Source organism: Lampris incognitus, chromosome 6 (genome assembly GCF_029633865.1).
Source record: "Lampris incognitus isolate fLamInc1 chromosome 6, fLamInc1.hap2, whole genome shotgun sequence".
Taxonomy (NCBI): domain Eukaryota; kingdom Metazoa; phylum Chordata; class Actinopteri; order Lampriformes; family Lampridae; genus Lampris; species Lampris incognitus.
This window is the reverse complement of record NC_079216.1, coordinates 68,363,026-68,385,167: the sequence shown is the minus strand read 5'-3', so window position 1 is coordinate 68,385,167 and position 22,142 is coordinate 68,363,026. Positions and strand designations below refer to the sequence as shown.

The 22,142-nt window shown below is 46.5% G+C and overlaps 2 protein-coding genes across 5 annotated transcripts in view; both read left to right on the top strand.

Moving 5' to 3' along the window:
• Positions 1-5,883, top strand: part of ppfibp1b (PPFIA binding protein 1b) — a 46,064-nt gene extending 40,181 nt beyond the window's left edge. For all 4 annotated transcript variants that reach the window (XM_056281389.1, XM_056281388.1, XM_056281387.1 and 1 more), the window contains 7 exons: positions 136-224; positions 551-673; positions 2,069-2,194; positions 3,019-3,207; positions 3,404-3,574; positions 4,670-4,735; positions 4,841-5,883. In XM_056281389.1, coding sequence (XP_056137364.1) covers positions 136-224; positions 551-673; positions 2,069-2,194; positions 3,019-3,207; positions 3,404-3,574; positions 4,670-4,735; positions 4,841-4,924 — 848 coding nt within the window. In that variant the 3' untranslated portion in view covers positions 4,925-5,883. The remainder of the gene's footprint in view (positions 1-135; positions 225-550; positions 674-2,068; positions 2,195-3,018; positions 3,208-3,403; positions 3,575-4,669; positions 4,736-4,840) is intronic.
• A 7,048-nt stretch (positions 5,884-12,931) lies between these two features.
• endouc (endonuclease, polyU-specific C) lies at positions 12,932-21,866 on the top strand. The gene is made up of 8 exons (XM_056281229.1): positions 12,932-12,957; positions 13,299-13,364; positions 13,450-13,549; positions 16,165-16,276; positions 16,405-16,526; positions 18,724-18,836; positions 20,953-21,103; positions 21,238-21,866. The coding sequence occupies exons 1-8, from the start codon at positions 12,947-12,949 to the stop codon at positions 21,499-21,501; spliced, it is 939 nt and encodes a 312-aa protein (XP_056137204.1). The 5' UTR covers positions 12,932-12,946; the 3' UTR covers positions 21,502-21,866.
• Positions 21,867-22,142: the final 276 nt, after the last annotated feature.

Sequence of the window (22,142 nt, the reverse complement as noted above, 5' to 3'; positions counted from 1 at the left end):
CGGAGATCTGCACTCACTCGTCTAATCTTTTTATTTTTCCAGTGAGTTTTTACATGGATTTATCAGTGACAGGTTTCAGGTCGACTACCTTCGTGTGACCGTTTGCCCTTCCTCTTTCCCCTCACCGTTCTTTAGGATGGTTAGACGACATTGGCCTGCCTCAGTATAAAACCCAGTTTGATGAGGGCAGGGTGGATGGTCGCATGATACACTACATGACCGTGGTGAGTATTGGAGAGTGACTAGCGCACACACACACACACACACACACCCCCGGCTCCATAGATAACTGGGTATATGATCCTGTTGCCGTCTCAAGTTAGGCTGCGTGGAGACTGTGATGAGCACCACTGTAGATGTTTTGTGAAAAGACTGATTATACACAAAAGCTTTCATGGACATTAGTATTGTTTTCTTCAGTACCATTTGTACCAGCGAGGCTGAGCTTCTTTTCTAGGAGGATTTTCTTTGGCTAAAATGCAAACAGTGATGTTTACTCACAGCTTCAACTGGAATTTGTTTTCATTTTGTGTTTTACCGTTTCTCCCAGGATGACCTGCTTTCTCTGAAGGTCGGAAGTGTCCTGCATCATCTCAGTATCAAGAGAGCAATTCAGGTGCTGCGACTCAACAACTATGAACCCAACTGCTTGCGACGGCGACCCTCTGACGAGGTGGGTTCATTACAGGATGATCCAGGAGGGGAAGCAGATTGAGAGGGCGAACTCAGATCTTGCCACATAACAATTCATGGCAGTCCCTGATTTTCATGGCTGCTCATTGATTCATTGACACGACTCACACATGTTTAAACACAATCTTAGTGTTGCCCCTACCATGGGCCAGCTGCCCATGTTGTGAATCCCCCCATTAGTACAATATGAAAATGATTTTTTCAATTTTCAGTGAAAAGGAAAACACACACATGCAACCAAAGCTGATTTTGCTCTGCCATAGTATTACCGGTTTCCAAAGGAATCATTTGTAGCTTTTTAATTTTTATTGTTTTGTCCACAAAATGGGAATTTGTCTCATTAAAGTTCCTTGCAGGAGAGGTGCAGCACTGTTGACAGTGAAGGTGTCGCACACTGTCTGGTGTTTTGCTGTTCACTGGACCGTGGTGGTTTGAGCACAACCTGTAATGTCTCAGATTCAGGATTCACTTCCTCAGAAGATTGATTTATTTTCCACAGCTGAAAGTTCCAGTGAGTTGAAAGGTGACTCATTGCCGGAAGAGACAACTCATTTTTTCATACCACGTCCTTTTCTAAATAGTAATGTCACTGTTGGGTGAAATCCCTGTGTTTGTGAATCTTTGTAACATCTTTTGGATTACAGAAAGTAAATGTATATGCACCCCGTTGAGGCTTGTTAATGCCTCGGTGTTCCTGGACAGGAAGTCTTTTACAAAGCATGTAAAAATGTTGTTTGTTTACAGAATAGTGAACCGGTAATGATTTTTCTTACCTCCTGTAAAGTTCTTGATGCGTGCTCAGTGATCCAGGTAAGAAAATCCCAGAAAGTTGAATGGGTTCATCTGGACACAACGTTTGTTGGGAGAAATGTTTCATCATCATCTGAGTGACCGCGTCAGTCTCAACTTAACGGTCACGGCAGTTTGCATATGAAACCGATGGTTGGTTCCGTCATTATGCAGCTGTTCTGTTTATCAGGGTGGGGGTACTGCAGACAGTTGAGACTGAAGAAGTCACTTAGATGATGATGAAACGTTTCTCCCAATAAACGTTGTCACTTCCTGTAAAGTTAGTCCTTTGCAGGTATGTGGTTTTCACCGTACAACAATGACAAGTACCACAGTAAAACGGACTACTTGCAAAAGTGGTGTGATGGAAGGGTATGGAAAATTTAACGGTAACCATGGTATGTTGACAAAACAGAGTAAAGGGAGTGAGCCAGGCAGGAATTTTGACGACATTCCTCTTGGCTGACATCATACCTACACCTCATCAGCCTCGTCCACTAACAGAACATGTCCAGGCCAAACACTGAGATTCTCATTGCTCATTTGTTCCGTTTCTGTCTCACCTTTCTGTGTCCTGTGACCCTAGAACAACATCACACCTGCAGAGATCTCACAATGGACCAACCACAGGGTGATGGAGTGGCTGCGATCTGTGGACTTGGCAGAGTACGCCCCAAACCTGAGAGGCAGTGGTGTGCACGGGGGCCTGATGGTGAGGGAGGCAGATATTAAAGATCCACTAAGTGATTTCCTCATGTATTTTCCCTGGAGGTTCTTCCTGACCTTCTGAAACAGCCAATAAGACACTATTCTTGCACTCTGCTGATGCTTATCAGCATAGGTGCAGCTGAGCCTCTCTTCTAGATGTGACAGCTCATGTAGTAAACTATCGCTTCAACTCAAGTGCACTGTTTGACCTGCAAAAGTAAGGACATGGGGGCAAACAAAAATCACTAATTTGGTTAGTAAACTGTCCAACAGAAAACAAGCAACTTTGGCGTCACTCAGAAATCCTTTTTCCATTTCAGAGCTTTCCGTCTTGGGAAGCCCACATCAGTAGTCACCTTCGTTTTCCTGCTGTCGTTGCTCTCCAAGTTTTCCTTCAAAATTTTTAGGCCTAATTGTTTTAGACACCCCTGTTGTGTCTGCTGGTAAGGCATATCGATGATCCTCCATGCCAGACTCGCACTGCATTAAAAGCAGCAGCTTTAGCAAGTGAGGGCAAAGCTCTCTTTCTTCCATGTCCAGCAAGCCCGTCTGGACATGGCAGTGAACATGGTGGTCTCCATGACAGGGACCTGCACTGCGTTGAATGAAATAACTTATTCCAACTCATTCTAAACCTACGAAACATTTTCAGTCTTGATCTGCTGTGAGTGTACATTATTCAGTGTACATTTAATAAATATATTCACTTTTTGAATGCATTTTTTTTTTTTGCCAAATAAATTGCTTAGTGGACCTTTAAGACTCACTGAGAAATGGATAAGCCCCCCCCAAATCCCAAATGTACTTGTACTTCTCCTCTGCCCTCAGGTCCTGGAGCCGCGGTTCAATGTGGAGACCATGGCTTTACTGCTGAACATCCCCCCCAACAAGACTCTGCTGCGTCGCCACCTTGCCACCCACTTCAATCTGCTGATTGGTTCAGAGGCCCAGCAGCTGAAACAGGAGTGTCTGGAGAACCCAGACTACACCCTGCTAACAGCCACTGCTAAGGTCAAGGTAAGGACTTGTGTTAGTGAAGTGACAGTGGACCTCGGGTCAGCCAGCAGAGTGGTATCCCTTGAAAACCTCCATTACCTAGTGGTATTATTATTATTATTGCTTGAACATAACGTTTGCCTTACAGTAAGGCTATGTACGTGTCCTTGTATATCTAAAGATGGCTAATACTATTTTTTTGTTTAATACCTACCAGCCAAAGAAGCTGACGTTTGGTAGCTTTGGCGGTCTGAGGAAGAAGAGGCAGGATGAGAGTGAGGAGTATGTGTGTCCCATGGATGTGGAGATGCCAAAGGGGCGCAGCTTCCAGAAGGGCTTTGGAATGGAGCTACAAATCTATGAAGATGACCTGGACCGGCTGGAACAGGTAAGCCAGGAAAAGCTGATCTTCATAGGGGCTCACTAAAAAGATTTTAGCACTTTGTGGAACTTAATAATTACTTTTTATAGAAATCTCCTTTCAGGCCTCTACCATCATCAGCATGTCTGCAGAAGACTGCACCACTCATGACTTTGTTGTATGTCGTGTTTTACTATGTTTTCTGCAACTTCCTGCTTTGTCATCAGTGCTGTTATTTGAGGGGGGACTCTCCTTAAAGAGATTTTTAGTCAGGCATCCGGGTGGCATAGCGCTCTATTTCATTGCCTACAACACGGGGATCACCTGTTTGAATCCCCGTATTACCTCCAGCTTGGTCAGGCGTCCCTAAAGACACAATTGGCTGTGTCTGCGGGTGGGAAGCCGGATGTGTCCTGGTTGCTACACTAGCGCCTCCTCTGGTCGATCGGGGCACCTGTTCAGGGGGGAGGGGGAACTGGGGGGAATAGCGTGATCCTCTCACGCGCTACGTCCCCCTGGTGAAACTCCTCACTGTCAGGTGAAAAGAAGCGGCTGGTGACTCCACATGTATGGGAGGAGGCATGTGGTAGTCTGCAGCCCTCCCCGGATCAGCAGAGGGGGTGGAGCAGCGACTGGGACGGCTCAGAAAAGTGGGATAATTGGCCAAGTACAATTGGGGAGAAAGTGGGGGGGGGGGGGTCACAAGAAAAAAGATTTTTATTCTAGATGGAATTACAGGGTTGACATGTTTCCCTAACCTCTGCAAGCTGTACTCTCTCTCTCTCTAGAGAGAGTCCAAAGACATGTAGGTCAGGTGAATTGGCCACACTAAATTGTCCCTAGGAATGAATGGGTGGGTGTGTGTGTGTGTGTGTGTGTGTGTGTGTGTGTGTGTGTGTGGGCCCTGTGTGATGGCCTGGCGGTCTGTCCAGGGTGTCTCCCCGCCTGCTGCCCAATGACTGCTGGGATAGGCTCCAGCGACCCTGAGAGCAGGATAAGCGGTTAAGACAATGAATGGATGGATGGATGTGTGTGTATATATACATATATATATATATATATATATATATATATACATACACCTATCTATTAGAGAGTGAAATGGGGCTGATTCTCTTGCAGATGGAGGACTCTGAGGGAACAGTGAGACAGATCGGGGCTTTTTCTGAGGGTATCCAAAACTTAACGGTAAGAAATGCAAAAGGCCGTCAGCATGCAGCAGGTTTCTGTTGTCACCACTGGAAAAACTTTGTGAAATTCACATTTTTCTCTTTACTGTGGTACTATTTACAGAGCATGCTGAAAGATGATGAGTTCTTCAAAGAGATCTCACATTCTCCCAACCCCAGTGTAACGGACGAGGATTCAAACGCGTGAGCTTCTCCTATGCCATTCTGCCCGTTAGTGCCGCAGTGAATAAAATGACGTGCCAACCCTCTCCACCAGCAGCGGCAGACTTGTCCCACCTCACCCCAAGAGCACAGCTCTGTCCTTAGTGTTCCCTTAAGATGAGCCAAACGTGTTAGAAAATGACTTCTTTTTTTTTCTTTATAATTCAGACACAGTTGTGTAAGTCTGCACTACAGCAGCGACTGTTATTCCTGAAATGTCACTCCATTTCAACTGTCCCCTGGCAAAGGGAAGGAAATTTAGGGCAAAACCACTGTTTGCCTGCCAGCTGGTTACTGGAGACATTTTATACTCCTCATCGCAATACTGAGCATCTTTCTGCCTTTTGAATTTAGCTGAGACACCACCCAACAGAAAAACTGCTGCTGGATGATGCTGTTGAAGAGTTAATATATGTCTGTCAGAACTGCCCTTTCATCCTCTAGATGACTGTATGAATATTGGAACCAAGAAATGCAACGTAAGCAGATGTCATGTGCTAAAACAGCTGCTATGTTTTCTAACGAACCTGTGTGTAAGCCCTTCTGATTTCAACATAAAGTGTCTTTATATTTTTTACACTATTGCAAACACATTGGAGTTATTCACCCCAGTAATATTGTTTTTATTCATGTGCATCAGGTTGTGTAGCACAGTACAAAGGCTGCAGAATATCGTTCATTACATGTCGTTACATCTTATTGAAATCCAAAATGTTAATGGGAGCTAAGAGCTGCTCACTTATTATACTTCGCAAACAACAGATTAATAATAAAAATCCCGATGGCTTACAAGTTTTTGGAATAATGTTTTAGGAGAATGAGAGATTAACACAACATAAGTCTTGTAGTAATGATATTGTTACAGAGTCCTTAAGAAAAAGAAAAGTTGTACTGTGTACTTTTTACGTTTATCCGTTCTCAAGGTCAATAAAGTAATTTAAATGAGCCGTGCTGTTGGTCTCAGTTGCACAACAGTGTGCCGTGGTTGTGTGGCAGTTCCTGGCTAGTCAAAGTGTTTTACTGTCACGGCTGTTGGTGCAGAATGTGTCTCCACAAGAGAACTTGACTCATTTAGGACCATTTCAGCCCTGCCAGCATGACTGCAGGAGTAGCAGGGGACTGATGGGAACGATTTGAGGAGCAAGCCATCTCAACATGCCGTGTTTTGTTAGTTTCCAGCAGGTCAGGGGGCCTCAAAAGTCAGTAGTGTTATTTTCAGTTCACTGAAGGCCCAGAGTAAACATGGCTATCAATGGGGGGGGGGGGGCTCGCAGCATTCTTCACTAGTACACTTGCTTTCCTCATCAAGGTTCTCAAAACTCCCACGAGAATATAAAGCAGGATGGTTTGCTTTGGGTTTTAGTTGATGGGTTAATGCACAGTATTCCTGTAGGGCAGTCCTTTCTTATTGCTGTGCAAATGTGATTTTCATTTAATTTAGAAAAACAATGGTCAGAAAGCGGTATAAGAAGCCTATTGTAATGGTGCAAGATGAATAAAAAGGCTCCCTTGCACAGTAGGGGCAGTATTTGGCCTAAATGCAAGGATATACACCAATCAGCCGAAACCTTAAAACCGCCTGCCTAATGTCTTGATGCATGCTCAATAATCCTGGTAAGAAAATCACAGGAAGTTGAATCAGTTCATCTCGGCACAACATCTAGTAAGAGAGAAACATTTCATCACTCGCCGAAGTGACCTCTTCAGTCTCAACTGACTGCAGGTGAGGAAATGTGTCTCTCGCAGTAAACGTTGTGTCCAGATGAACTGATTCAACTTTCTGTGACCACCTGCCTAATGTTGTGTAGGTCCCCCTCGTGCCGCCAAAACAGCTCTAACCCATCAAGGCATGGACTCCACAAGACCCCTGAAGGTGTCCTCTGGTATCTGGCACCAAGATGTCAGCAGCAGATCCTTCAAGTCCTGTAAGTTGCGAGGTGGGGCCTTCATGGATCAGACTTGTTTTCCCAGCACATCCCACAGATGCTCAGTCGTATTGAGATCTGGGGAATTTGGAGGCCAAGGCAACGCCTTGAACTCCTTGTCATGTTCCTCAAACCATTCCTGAACAATTTTTGCAGTGTGGCAGGGTGCATTCACCTGCTGAAAGAGTCCACTGCCATCAGGGAACACCGTTGCCATGAAGGGGTGTACCTGGTAGGTGGCACATGTTAAAGTACCATCCACATGAAAGCCAGGACCCAAGGTTTCCCAGCAGAACATTGCCCAGAGCATCACACTGCCTCCGCCACCTTGTCGTCTTCCCATAGTGCATCCTGGTGCCACCACTTCCCCAGCTAAACAACACACACGCACCCGGCCATCCGTCCACATGATGTAAAAGAAAACGTGATTCATCAGACCAGGCCACCTCCTTCCACTGCTCCATGGTCCAGTTCTGACACTCACGTGCCCGCTGAAGGTGCTTTCAGCAGTGGACAGGGGTCTTCATGGGCACTCTGTCTGGTCTGAGGCTGCACAGCCCCGCACACAATAAGCTGTGATGCACTGTGTTCTGACACCTGTCTGTCATAGCCAGCATGAGCCTTGTCAGCAGTTTGAGCTCCAGTAGCTCTTCTGTAGGACCAGACCAGACCGGCTAGACTTCACTCCCCACACACATAGTGGTTTTAATGTTTTGGCTAATCGGTGTACATGCTGCTAACTGTTTACCCTGGTGAGGCTATGCCTTCCTGTCTTTTTCCACAAAAAAGGGTCTACGCCATAGAGCACACTGGGGGCTAGGGGAATTAGTGTTTAATTATGCTAGCGCTAATTGGAAATTCTCATGAAATACAGTATGCTTGGATCATGTAATACTAATTGTGTCAAATGGATTTCCCAAAGACCAATCTCAAATCACTGAGCATATCTGATATCTGGTGTCCATCCATCCATCCATTATCTGAACCACTTATCCTGCTCTCAGGGTCACGGGGATGCTGGAGCCTATCCCAGCAGTCACTGGGCGGCATCATATCAAAACCTCACCTCTGACCTTTCTTTGAAAAAGGACGAAAGGACCAGCGTTGCGCTCAGGCAAGGTGAGCAGGGATTTAAGATGGAAAAGCTTCGTTTCATTGAAGCAAACAACGAGACGAAGCTTGCCCTGCCTCTGGCTCGAGAACAAGTTCAGCAGCGGAGCAGTGAGGAGGCGGAACGGAGGCGGACTGATCTGAGGGTGGAGACAAAACTCCCCATCACCAGTTTACCAGTTTCAACAAGAAAGACAAAGTGGAGAGAGAAGGAGAAGGTGTTGGGCAAGAAGGAGAAGTAGAGCTTGGCCAAAAAACATGGCATCAACTTCCACCTGCGACTCCAGCTGACCTCTTGACCTCTCAACAGCAGAACACATTGACATCCGTGCCAACACACGTCAAATCCCTCATCAGATAAAACACACCCTAAAAACAAATCAAAGATGGCAATAATATCATCAAATAATGACATTTTTCTGTAGTTGTGTAACCACTTGGTCCCAAGCAGGCGGGACCACCCTCAAGCCAGTGTCAGGCCAGTATCAACCCAGTATCAACCCAGTATCAACCCAGTATCAACCCAGCGTCAACCCAGTATCAAGCCAGTATCAACCCAGTGTCAATCCAGTATCAACCCAGTGTCAATCCAGTATCAACCCAGTGTCAAGCCAGTATCAACCCAGTATCAACCCACCCTCAACCCAGTATCAACCCACCCTCAACCCAGTATCAACCCAGCGTCAAGCCAGTATCAACCCAGTATCAAGCCAGTATCAACCCAGTGTCAACCCAGTGTCAATCCAGTATCAAGCCAGTATCAACCCAGTATCAACCCAGTATCAACCCAGTATCAACCCAGTGTCAAGCCAGTATCAACCCAGTATCAACCCAGTATCAAGCCAGTATCGAGCCAGTATCAACCCAGTATCAACCCAGTGTCAACCCAGTATCAACCCAGTGTCAACCCAGTATCAACCCAGTATCAACCCAGTATCAACCCAGTGTCAACCCAGTATCAACCCAGTGTCAACCCAGTGTCAACCCAGTATCAACCCAGTGTCAACCCAGTATCGAGCCAGTATCAAGCCAGTATCGAGCCAGTATCAACCCAGTATCAACCCAGTATCAACCCAGTGTCAACCCAGTATCAACCCAGTGTCAACCCAGTATCCTAGCCAGTATCAACCCAGCATCAACCCAGTATCAACCCAGTGTCAACCCAGTGTCAAGCTGTACGGGTCAGGACCAGAGCATCTTCAAGGGGAGCTTGGGTACCACAGTTTAGGAAGACTACTTGTGGTCAGTCAGCCTTTCCAGTAAACCTGGTGGGAAGTGGACTTCCCTCCCCCCTGAGGTCAGAGAGTCAGCCAGCTCCATGGTGTTTAAAACGCGTCGTAAGCTTTGGTTAAAATCAGCACACACGTGTCATCACAAATACACGTCCTTGCTTTAATATGTTGCACATACTTCCGATGTCACTCGGGCTTTTTGTTGTGCTTGTTATTCAGAGTAGTTATTATATGTGTCTTAATCAGGAGCAGCCTAGGGTTCTGGCCTGAACCAGCCCAGGGTTCTGGCCTGAACCAGCCCAGGGGTCTGGCTTGAACCAGCCCAGGGTTCTGGCCTGAACCAGCCTAGGGGTCTGGCTTGAACCAGCCCAGGGGTCTGGCCTTAACCAGCCCAGGGGTTCTGCCCTGAACTAGCCCAGGGTTCTGGCCTGAACCAGCCCAGGGTTCTGCCCTGAACCAGCCCAGGGGTTCTGGCCTGAACCAGCCTAGGGGTCTGGCCTTAACCAGCCCAGGGGTTCTGGCCTGAACCAGCCTAGGGGTCTGGCTTGAACCAGCCTAGGGGTCTGGCCTTAACCAGCCCAGGGGTTCTGCCCTGAACCACCCCAGGGGTCTGGCCTGAACCAGCCCAGGGTTCTGGCCTGAACCAACCCAGGGTTCTGGCCTGAACCAGCCCAGGGGTTCTGGCCTGAACCAGCCTAGGGGTCTGGCTTGAACCAGCCTAGGGTTCTGGCCTGAACCAGCCCAGGGGTCTGGCCTGAACCAGCCCAGGGGTTCTGGCCTGAACCAGCCCAGGGTTCTGGCCTGAACCAGCCCAGGGGTCTGGCTTGAACCAGCCTAGGGTTCTGGCCTGAACCAGCCCAGGGGTCTGGCCTTAACCAGCCCAGGGGTTCTGGCCTGAACCAGCCCAGGGTTCTGGCCTGAACCAGCCTAGGGGTCTGGCTTGAACCAGCCCAGGGTTCTGGCCTGAACCAGCCCAGGGGTCTGGCCTGAACCAGCCCAGGGGTTCTGGCCTGAACCAGCCCAGGCGTAACCTGACCGTACACTGTGTGTCATTTATAGTTCCTGCCACTGAACAGGCCAGACTGGTTTTTAGAGCTGTTGTCATAGTTTAGGTCAGATTGTTATTTATTGATGTTTCAGGTCAGTTTACTATTTATACTTATTGTTGCTGAAGAGATGAAATCCATATTCATTATGTTGTTGTTGTTGTCATATAGACCATGTTGCTATTTATAGCCACTGTTTTAAATAGACCAGGTTGTATTTATGACTTTCGAGATTGGTTTTCTTATGTGTTGTTATGTTTTTACTTCTGTATTAATTGTTGTGTGTCTGCCTGCTCAGGGACTGCAGATGCAGATTAGCTGCCGGCTAACTCTGGTGCAGTTGTAAATTGTGCGTTGTCCCTGTCAAATAAACAATAAAGTAAACTGAAGTAGTTCTTGTACGTTTCTGCTGCACAGTGATTTTAATCACTTGCATAACAGCCACCTTTGTAACGCCTGTAGGGAAGGAAGGACACCCTCAGAGGTTTGGCCTGAAGCATCCGGAGTGTTCCGTCCTCAGCCCAGCAGGAGGCGCCAAACCTGACGCACAGCCAATCACTTCCACTGCAACTACACACTCAGCAAGCACAACACAACGACTAAAACACACACAAAAACTACAAGAACACACATACCCACACTGAAACACACATACCCACACTGACACACATACCCACACTAACACACATACCCACACTGAAACACACATACCCACACTAACACACATACCCACACTAACACACATATCCACACTAACACACATATCCACACTAACACACATACCCACACTAACACACATACCCACACTAACACACATATCCACACTAACACACATACCCACACTAACACACATACCCACACTAACACACATACCCACACTGACACACATACCCACACTAACACACATACCCACACTGAAACACACATACCCACACTAACACACATACCCACACTAACACACACATACCCACACTGAAACACACATACCCACACTAACACACACATACCCACACTAACACACATATCCACACTAACACACATACCCACACTAACACACACATACCCACACTAACACACATATCCACACTAACACACATACCCACACTAACATACATACCCACACTAACACACACATACCCACACTGACACACATACCCACACTAACACACATACCCACACTAACACACACATACCCACACTAACACACATATCCACACTAACACACATACCCACACTAACACACACATACCCACACTAACACACATATCCACACTAACACACACATACCCACACTAACACACATACCCACACTAACACACATACCCACACTAACACACATACCCACACTAACACACATACCCACACTAACACACATATACCCACACTAACACACATACCCACACTAACACACATACCCACACTAACACACATATCCACACTAACACACATACCCACACTAACACACATATACCCACACTAACACACATACCCACACTAACACACACATACCCACACTAACACACACATACCCACACTAACACACATACCCACACTAACACACATATACCCACACTAACACACATACCCACACTAACACACACATACCCACACTAACACACACATACCCACACTAACACACATACCCACACTGAAACACACACATACCCACACTAACACACACATACCCACACTAACACACATACCCACACTGAAACACATACCCACACTGAAACACACACATACCCACACTAACACACATACCCACACTAACACACATACCCACACTAACACACACATACCCACACTAACACACATACCCACACTAACACACACATACCCACACTGAAACACACACATACCCACACTGACACACACTCCTATCGGGGTGGAGGCCCAGTCTTTTGGCTCTTGTGTTGTTGTGTCCTGACTAGATCCTTGCTTGTCTTGTATTAACTCTCACATATACGTCGCTTTGGATAAAAGCGTCTGCTAAATGTAATTGTAACATTGTATTATTATTATTATTATTATTTTAAAAGTAATAGTTAATAGTAGAGTAATTACTGGTTTCCCAAAGTTAGCATACCTTTCTTAATTAGGATGAGCATACTTTAAGAGTAGACCTACAGTAGCCTATATCGTTTCTCATAACAGATAGTCACTGTCAGCCGTCAGCAGCCTGTCTGTGCGCCACGTGCTGCTGCTGCTGCTGCTGCTGTTGTCACCTTTTGCCTCTGGGGGCAAAGTATTGTGTGTGTGTGTGTGTGTGTGTGTGTGTGTGTGTGTGTGTGTATGTGTGGGGGGTGTGGGGGGCATAAAGATTCATTATTTCCGGGAGCAGCCGAAAGTAGAAGCAGTAGTGGTTCCAAATGTATTCATTGTAGCGTTCATATTACCAATGTTGTCACACCCTCGTAGCGAATCTACATGTGCGCATGCGCACCAAGAACAACAAGTCCGAGGTGGCGGCGGAGGGGGAAGGGGGAAGGGGAGGGGGCTGCGGAGGGCGGAGGTGGCTGCGGAGGGGGAAGGGGAAGGGGAGGGGGCTGCGGAGGGCGGAAGTGGCTGCGGAGGGGGAAGGGGAGGGGAGAGGGGAAGGGGAGGGGGCTGCGGAGGTGGCTGCGGAGGGGGAAGGGGAGGGGAGGTGGCTGCGTTGTACATTCTGCTGCTGGATCGGAACCTCGGGAGAAGAGCGATGTCTGCAAGGTGTGTTTTTGTTGTTGTTTAGTTTTCCCGCGTGACTTGTGAAGTAAAACATTTCCACATTACTTTTCCTCGCACAAGTTAAGCCTCGGACAACGTTACATGCTGGTGTTGGACGGCTGACGCCACAGACGCCATCAGCTAAGTCCTGACTCAGTCTGGGCTTGCTTATGACCCTTACTTGTATCCCGGTGTTTTACTGGTGACCATGGCGTCACAAGCAGGCTAATTACAGACCGTCGTTTTCTCCTCGCTACATGTGGTAAAGGACATCTCATGTTTACTGTGGTGGTGCTATAGATGAGTGTTCCCTTACTAACATCTCTCTCTGGGTCCACACGCAGAGTTTCTGGGTTCCCTGTCCTCCTCCTCCTTGTTGTTGCGTTTCCCGGTGCAGGACATGCAGCAAGGTATGTTTTCCTTTTTAGTTTCTCGAAGCACATCATCTCTGAAAGTTTGTCGCATTTCGTTCATGATTTCTACTGTATTTTATAGACAAACTGTAAATCAGGAGTTGTCTAACCTTTTCAACGAGCTGTGGAGGCTGGATGTGAACCGCATGACACCTGGGGTAGACTACTCCATCTCTGTTCAGGTATGGTGTCTAACTCTTAGTTAGTTGTTCCTGGGGTAGACTACTCCATCTCTGTTCAGGTATGGTGTCTAACTCTTAGTTAGTTGTTCCTGGGGTAGACTACTCCATCTCTGTTCAGGTATGGTGTCTAACTCTTAGTTAGTTGTTCCTGGGGTAGACTACTCCATCTCTGTTCAGGTATGGTGTCTAACTCTTAGTTAGTTGTTCCTGGGGTAGACTACTCCATCTCTGTTCAGGTATGGTGTCTAACTCTTAGTTAGTTGTTCCTGGGGTAGACTACTCCATCTCTGTTCAGGTATGGTGTCTAACTCTTAGTTAGTTCCTGGGGTAGACTGCTCCATCTCTGTTCAGGTATGGTGTCTAACTCTTAGTTAGTTGTTCCTGGGGTAGACTGCTCCATCTCTGTTCAGGTATGGTGTCTAACTCTTAGTTAGTTGTTCCTGGGGTAGACTGCTCCATCTCTGTTCAGATATGGTGTCTAACTCTTAGTTAGTTCCTGGGGTAGACTGCTCCATCTCTGTTCAGGTATGGTGTCTAACTCTTAGTTGGTTGTTCCTGGGTTAGACTACTCCATCTCTGTTCAGGTATGGTGTCTAACTCTTAGTTAGTTGTTCCTGGGGTAGACTACTCCATCTCTGTTCAGGTATGGTGTCTAACTCTTGGTTAGTTGTTCCTGGGGTAGACTGCTCCATCTCTGTTCAGGTATGGTGTCTAACTCTTAGTTAGTTGTTCCTGGGGTAGACTGCTCCATCTCTGTTCAGGTATGGTGTCTAACTCTTAGTTGGTTGTTCCTGGGGTAGACTGCTCCATCTCTGTTCAGGTATGGTGTCTAACTCTTAGTTAGTTGTTCCTGGGGTAGACTGCTCCATCTCTGTTCAGGTATGGTGTCTAACTCTTAGTTAGTTGTTCCTGGGGTAGACTGTTCCTTCTCTGTTCAGGTATGGTGTCTAACTCTTAGTTGGTTGTTCCTGGGGTAGACTACTCCATCTCTGTTCAGGTATGGTGTCTAACTCTTAGTTGGTTGTTCCTGGGGTAGACTGCTCCATCTCTGTTCAGGTATGGTGTCTAACTCTTAGTTAGTTCCTGGGGTAGACTGCTCCATCTCTGTTCAGGTATGGTGTCTAACTCTTAGTTAGTTGTTCCTGGGGTAGACTGCTCCATCTCTGTTCAGGTATGGTGTCTAACTCTTAGTTAGTTGTTCCTGGGGTAGACTGCTCCATCTCTGTTCAGGTATGGTGTCTAACTCTTAGTTAGTTGTTCCTGGGGTAGACTGCTCCATCTCTGTTCAGGTATGGTGTCTAACTCTTAGTTAGTTGTTCCTGGGGTAGACTACTCCATCTCTGTTCAGGTATGGTGTCTAACTCTTAGTTAGTTGTTCCTGGGGTAGACTACTCCATCTCTGTTCAGGTATGGTGTCTAACTCTTAGTTAGTTGTTCCTGGGGTAGACTACTCCATCTCTGTTCAGGTATGGTGTCTAACTCTTAGTTAGTTGTTCCTGGGGTAGACTGTTCCTTCTCTGTTCAGGTATGGTGTCTAACTCTTAGTTAGTTGTTCCTGGGGTAGACTACTCCATCTCTGTTCAGGTATGGTGTCTAACTCTTAGTTAGTTGTTCCTGGGGTAGACTACTCCATCTCTGTTCAGGTATGGTGTCTAACTCTTAGTTAGTTGTTCCTGGGGTAGACTGCTCCATCTCTGTTCAGGTATGGTGTCTAACTCTTAGTTAGTTGTTCCTGGGGTAGACTGCTCCATCTCTGTTCAGGTATGGTGTCTAACTCTTAGTTAGTTGTTCCTGGGGTAGACTACTCCATCTCTGTTCAGGTATGGTGTCTAACTCTTAGTTAGTTGTTCCTGGGGTAGACTGTTCCATCTCTGTTCAGGTATGGTGTCTAACTCTTAGTTAGTTGTTCCTGGGGTAGACTGCTCCATCTCTGTTCAGGTATGGTGTCTAACTCTTAGTTAGTTGTTCCTGGGGTAGACTGCTCCATCTCTGTTCAGGTATGGTGTCTAACTCTTAGTTAGTTGTTCCTGGTGTAGACTACTCCATCTCTGTTCAGGTCTGGTGTCTAACTCTTAGTTAGTTATTCCTGGGGTAGACTGTTCCATCTCTGTTCAGGTATGGTGTCTAACTCTTAGTTAGTTGTTCCTGGGGTAGACTGCTCCATCTCTGTTCAGGTATGGTGTCTAACTCTTAGTTAGTTGTTCCTGGGGTAGACTGTTCCATCTCTGTTCAGGTATGGTGTCTAACTCTTAGTTAGTTGTTCCTGGGGTAGACTGCTCCATCTCTGTTCAGGTATGGTGTCTAACTCTTAGTTAGTTGTTCCTGGTGTAGACTACTCCATCTCTGTTCAGGTCTGGTGTCTAACTCTTAGTTAGTTGTTCCTGGGGTAGACTGTTCCATCTCTTCTCAGGTATGGTGTCTAACTCTTAGTTAGTTGTTCCTGGGGTAGACTACTCCATCTCTGTTCAGGTATGGTGTCTAACTCTTAGTTGGTTGTTCCTGGGGTAGACTGCTCCATCTCTGTTCAGGTATGGTGTCTAACTCTTGGTTGTTTGCAGGACAGCAGAAATGGGTTTGTTTGTTACTACTAGTGAACACGTGTTTGCTCTGCTCAGGCTAAAGCTGGCTTTGTGAACCAAGGCAGCCACGTCGTGCAGGACCATGCCTCACAGCCCCTGTTCTCCAACGTAAATGAAACCAAGCTGAGGACCATAACAACTTTCTCCCGTAAGTGTCTCTTCAATGTGGGGGGGGGGGGTATGATGAATTTCTTACCCAAATTCACAATTTTGGGTATTTTACAGAAAAAATAGTGAATGGGTTAACTGTCCCGTGCAAATTTTCCCTGACTGAAGGTTTCATGAAACTTCTGGACAACTATGAGAGGTCCACAGGTATGACGGAGCAGGTTACACCAGAGGAGGTGACAGAGAACAACCTCTTCCTGGATGCAGTCTTACGGACAGAGGTCATGAAGGTACATCTGACATGCTCCAACCAGTCTTGTAAAGCTGTTTCGATGAGTCTTAATTAACATTATCACTCGTTTCAGGTACTTTTAATTTTTCTATTATCTTTAATTAACAACTCCCAAGATTTTATTTTATTTTATTTATTTAGCTCAGTGAGAATTTCCCCCATTGCTCTCTTAAGTTTGCTGGTTTGGACATCTTTGGACGTTAAATAATGACTAAGAATGTACTGAAATGGACTGGTTTGTTGGTTGCTGACTTCTAACTTCAGATTCATTTTAGGCTTGTTGTTTTCCTCTGCCACTTTTGGACATCTGTGCAGTTTAACACACAGGGGAATTCTGCCTCTTCCTGTCTCGATATGTCGATGAATGCATCAGTCCAGGACATTTGGAGCAAAACAACCGTACAACTAAAACATCTGTGCAAAATCTTGGAAAGTTGCCTCGGCTTGGCCGCTGAGCCCACAGAGGACCACAAAACGTGTTTTCTCCAGGACACACGTGTGGTTTATTTCCTGTATACGTCATTTATTTTTCTTGATTCTCTTTTTTCTCGTAAAAAATAGATTTTCCTGCCAATAACCCCCCCTTTTTTCCCTCCCCAATGGCACTTGGCCAATTACCCCACTCTTCCAAGCCATCCCGGTCTCTGCTCCACCCCCTCTGCCGATCTGGGGAGGGCTGCAGACTACCGCGTGCCTCCTCCCATACATGTGGAGTCACCAGCCGCTTCTTTTCACCTGACAGTGAGGAGTTTCACCAGGGGGACGTAGCACGTGGGAGGATCACGCTGTTCCCCCGAGTTCCCCCTCCCCTCCCAACAGGCGCCCCGACCGACCAGAGGAGGCGCTAGTGCAGCAACCAGGACACATACCCACATCCAGCTTCCCACTCACAGACACGGCCAATTGTGTCTGTAGGGACGCCTGACCAAGCCGGAGTTAACACGGGGATTCGATCCCTGTGTTGGTAGGCAACGGAATAGACCGCTACACTACCCGGACGCCCTTCCTGCCAATAACTTCTGAAGAAATAGTGACTGGTCTTACTGGTGCCGTGGTCTTTACAGGTGTATTTTGTGTTGCGTTGGATTAGACTGGGGTCTTACTTATAGTCTAACAGGTGCTGTCCATAATATACCAACTTAATATTCAACACATGGGCGACATTACGGGGGGCAAGGGGGGAAAAATGCCCCCCCTAACTCACAAAGAATAAATAAAATAATATATCAAATAATGTAATTTAAAAATATACAAATATTATTTGCTGTAATTACACCTACGAGCCGCTGGGGGCAATGTAACGATCTGAAGCGGACCATGTTATCTAGCTATGGTAGGCTAATTGAAAATGTCCAAACGCGGTAACGCGTTGTTAAGTTATTTTACAAAGAAAACAAAAATCAATCTGGCTGAAGAGAATGAAAATGAAGAATGGCGTCAGGACGATGATGTGTCTCTCACAGAGACAGGCAACATTTCAGAGCGACCTCTGCGAGAAGTGGACGATGCAGAGATGCAGGTTCAGCAGCAGTACCTGAAAAAAGTGTGCGAGTGTTTGCTGTTGTGTTGTCGCGCCGGTACCGGTCTCCGTCACCATGACGACGCAGAGGGCTCCTCCAATCGGGGCAATGTTTTAGAGCTGATGGCACTAAGAGCGTGACTGCCCTCTCATCCAGCGTTTTTTCAAAAACCAGGAGAGGTCTTACAATGATGTGCATTCCATACACCAGAATGAATGAACCTCCATAATGTCTAACCAGATCAAAAGTTACATTATGTGATTAAAAAAAATCTTTGCCCCCCCCCCCCCAATTTTGGGACCCAAATGTCGCCCATGATTCAACATGTTTCAAGTAGCTTTATATATACATGTATATAGGGCCACCTGTGTCATGTATCTTTTGGTGTACTTGAAATACATATCAAAATATAAATCAGTCTTTCGCCTGTAGCTCCAGAGTGTATTTTAGTCTATGAGGCAGATGAGCTGTATGATAATTACCAATGAATGTAATGTTCAAATATGTTTTGGCTCCAGAAGATGTATGTCCGGATTGACTTCATTCTCCCAAAGTGATACATGAATATTTTTATCCCAGCCCAGCTCATCTTACTTTGTCGTTTGATCTGTAATGTGAAGATCGCCACATCCGAGACTGGGTTGTGATGATTTGAAATGTGTGACCTCCTCACAGCGAGCCCACAGGTACCTGGTCAGCAAGGGCAAGTCCAGGTCTGACCAGAGGCAGTTCAAGAACCAGCTGTACTCGATCTGGTTCCACCAATACCACAGAGACAGAAATGGAGGGTAAGATACAGACCTCCCCTCCTTCAATCAAATCTGAATGAATGTAAATAACACTCGAAAGGAAACAACCGAGTGGTTCATGTGATGCATCCACAATGAAGTTTGCATGTTGTCGTTGGTTTCCTCTTGGTGTCCTAAAGACGTTTACATGACAACGGTGTTGGTGAAAACGGAAAAGTTTTTCCTTTGCGTTTTAAAAAAGTTCCGCCTTCAGACGACATCGTTTTGAATACGATCCGCATGCTGACGGATCCGCAGAAAACGACTGAAAACGCTGTAGTGTGCATGCCAGGCCAGTAGGTGGCGGTGAAACTTCGTAGCAGAGAGCCCACAACAATTTCCCACCGCGGCTCGTCCCCAGGCCTTGTCCAAAAGCGTGTCTCGGCTGCCCTCCGTCTGCGTGTAGGTGGACCGGGAGTTGGGCGCATGTAAAGAAGCGTCTCCGCTGGTCCCGGTAGCGGAGCAGCGGGTCTACACTTTGCCGGAGGAGCGTTAATAAACTCAGCAGAGAGAACCGCGCAAACAGCTCGCTAACCCGCCATTGTTGGTGGCGTCTTCTTACTCGCGCATGGCTGTTTGACTGAAAGCGTAGTACGCATGTGCGAAGTGGAGCCGTGACGTCACCGTTTTCGCAGGAACCGGTTGGCTGGTTTACACGGCGACTCTGGAGTTGCGTTTTTAAGAGGTCACTCTGGAACCCGGTTTCAAAAGTTTGTGTTTTCAGGCCCCCAGACCGCCGCTGTCGTGTGAAGGAACGGCCACGACGCAACAGTAGTGTAACGTGCACGGATAGATAGACCCGTTAGGACCCTTTAGTCGACTGGTTGGTGTAGTCGCCCGTGGTGCCGGAGACCCGGGGCCACGGCGGTTCCCGGACTGGAGACCCGGGGCCACGGCGGTTCCCGGACTGGAGACCCGGGGCCACGGCGGTTCCCGGACGCGATATTATGAACCCTACATAGCCCTCGCCAAAATCCCGTACCCTGTCCCAAATCTCGCGAACGGACGCCGGATTTCCGCTGCGTTGCTAAGGAAACAATCAACTATCAACTCGGTGCGAAGCAAAGCTAACGTTAGCTACCTTCAATTTTGTAATTTTGTATTTTTCGCAATTTTGGACAGCTGGCTGCTTTTGTAATTTTGGACTGCTGGCTGTCAACAACAGAACGGAGGTAAATAACGTTAGTTGTCTGAAAATGAACATATATCTAATAAATAGACTAGATTATTTTTGGTTTTGATTAAAAATAATCAAAATATTAAGTTACATAACTTATGAATCGTCTAAAAAGTGAACCATGGGGTTGAAATTATGATTGTGAGGGAAAGAATAGCCTTAAGTTGACTAACCTAACAATTTTAGGTTACAAGGTCTGCCTCTGCTCCTTGGATACGTTATTGGTATTATATTAATGTTGATTGTGGATAACTTAGACAGGTTAAATTGTGGGTGTACAGCGTTTCCTTGATGAGCGCTAACCCCATAACAACATATTTTCGCGTTGCTACGGTGGCGCACACGTGACAAAGCCAGAAACGGGATTTTGGCGAGGCCTATGTAGGGTTCATAATATCGCTTCCCGGACTGGAGACCCGGGGCCACGGCGGTTCCCGCACTGCCCCCGCACGTGGTTACTAGTACTACAGTACTTTACCGTTTTATGTTGAAAGCGTTGCCGTGTAAACGGCCCACTAGTTTCCACCCACAGTCCAAAATCGTGCACGTGGAAGGAAGTGGAGAGTAAATCGTTCAGAGGCATGAATGGGGACGTGAGTGACTGTGGGCAGTCTTATCCAGAAAGGGCCGGTGTGGGTGCAGGTCTTTGTTTGTTCCAACCAAGCAGTCACACACCCGTGTCTCCTAATCAAGTCCCTCAGCAAAGACTCTACTGGCTGATTAATGGGATCAGTTGTGTAACTGCTTGGATGCAACAAAAACCTGCACCCACACCGGCCCTTTCTGGACAAGATGGCCCACCCTGGGTGACTTCCCCCATGGTATGCTGCAAAAGGTTCCAATAGCAAGTATCAAGCAGGTGAAGGGAACAAATTAATGAATGAATAAAGAGAAGTCTTTTTATTTTGAGCTAAGATTTTAAATTGATATATTCAACAGTGTGGACTCCTGTGGATTCGAGCACGTGTTCGTTGGAGAGACTAAATTTGGACGAGAAATTATTGGTTTCCACAACTGGGTCCAGTTCTACCTGCAGGAAAAGAACAGACACTTGGACTACAAAGGATACAAGGCCAGGGAAAATGACGTTGTAAGCATAGTTGATCCTTCACATTCAAAAAGAATGTCCGTAGTCTTTTAAATACAATACAAAAACTGTCTCCAAAATATTGTGCTCAATCCTAACTCGTCGTTGTAAGGTTTTTATTCTCTTTTGATCCGCAGCCTGATCAAGATGACTATGTCCTCAATCTGCAGTTCAGCTGGCATGGTCTAGTGAAGCCCCTTGGCAGTGCCTTCATTGGAGTCAGCCCAGAGTTTGAGATGGCCCTCTTCACCGTTGTATTTCTCATGAACACGGACAGAAGCACCACTGTGCTGGTGAACATTGACCAGTGTCAGATGGAGCTGGTCGTCATCAGGCATGGACGCTCCCTTTGGACCGCGTATCCACGACTGTTCAGTAGCAATAGCAGACATTCACATTGAAATGAATGTCAGAGTGAAGCAGGCTTTGAAGTTGCATGCGACCGAATATATATATATATATATATATATATATATATATATATATCTTTTTTCTGAGTGACTCATGGCTTATGTAAAACACAATATAGATGAGAAAAATATGTGATTACATTTAGTTTTAGAGTTATACAGGTTCTTGCTTATGCATAACAAAATGTAGGCTCACGTAAAACCACATAAAGGACAAAATAGATGTGATTAAATTTGATTATCCGTGCACGTTACAGCACATTTCCGCAGGCTTTGCGGGAAATAATTCGAAAGTTTTTATGGAGTTTGTGTACACACATAAGCATTTTTAGCGTATATAGCTTTCATGCAATACTGCTTTTTCGTCTTTTTTATCTAATGTTTTGTCTGTTTTTATATATCCAACTTCGCAAAGCCGGCTCACAAACGTCACGTGGCTCATTGTGTATGGCGTCCAAGTGTATCTCGCGAGATTTGCTGATGTACGACGCTTTACGGCGATCTCGCTGCCAATAAAAAGCCCTTCATATATCTTGCACGTCAACCAACTCCCAGGTGTTGCGCTGCGGAGCAGAGTCACTACACGGCGCCACCACGTGTCTGCCACATGTCAGTACACGCACCACACCGTA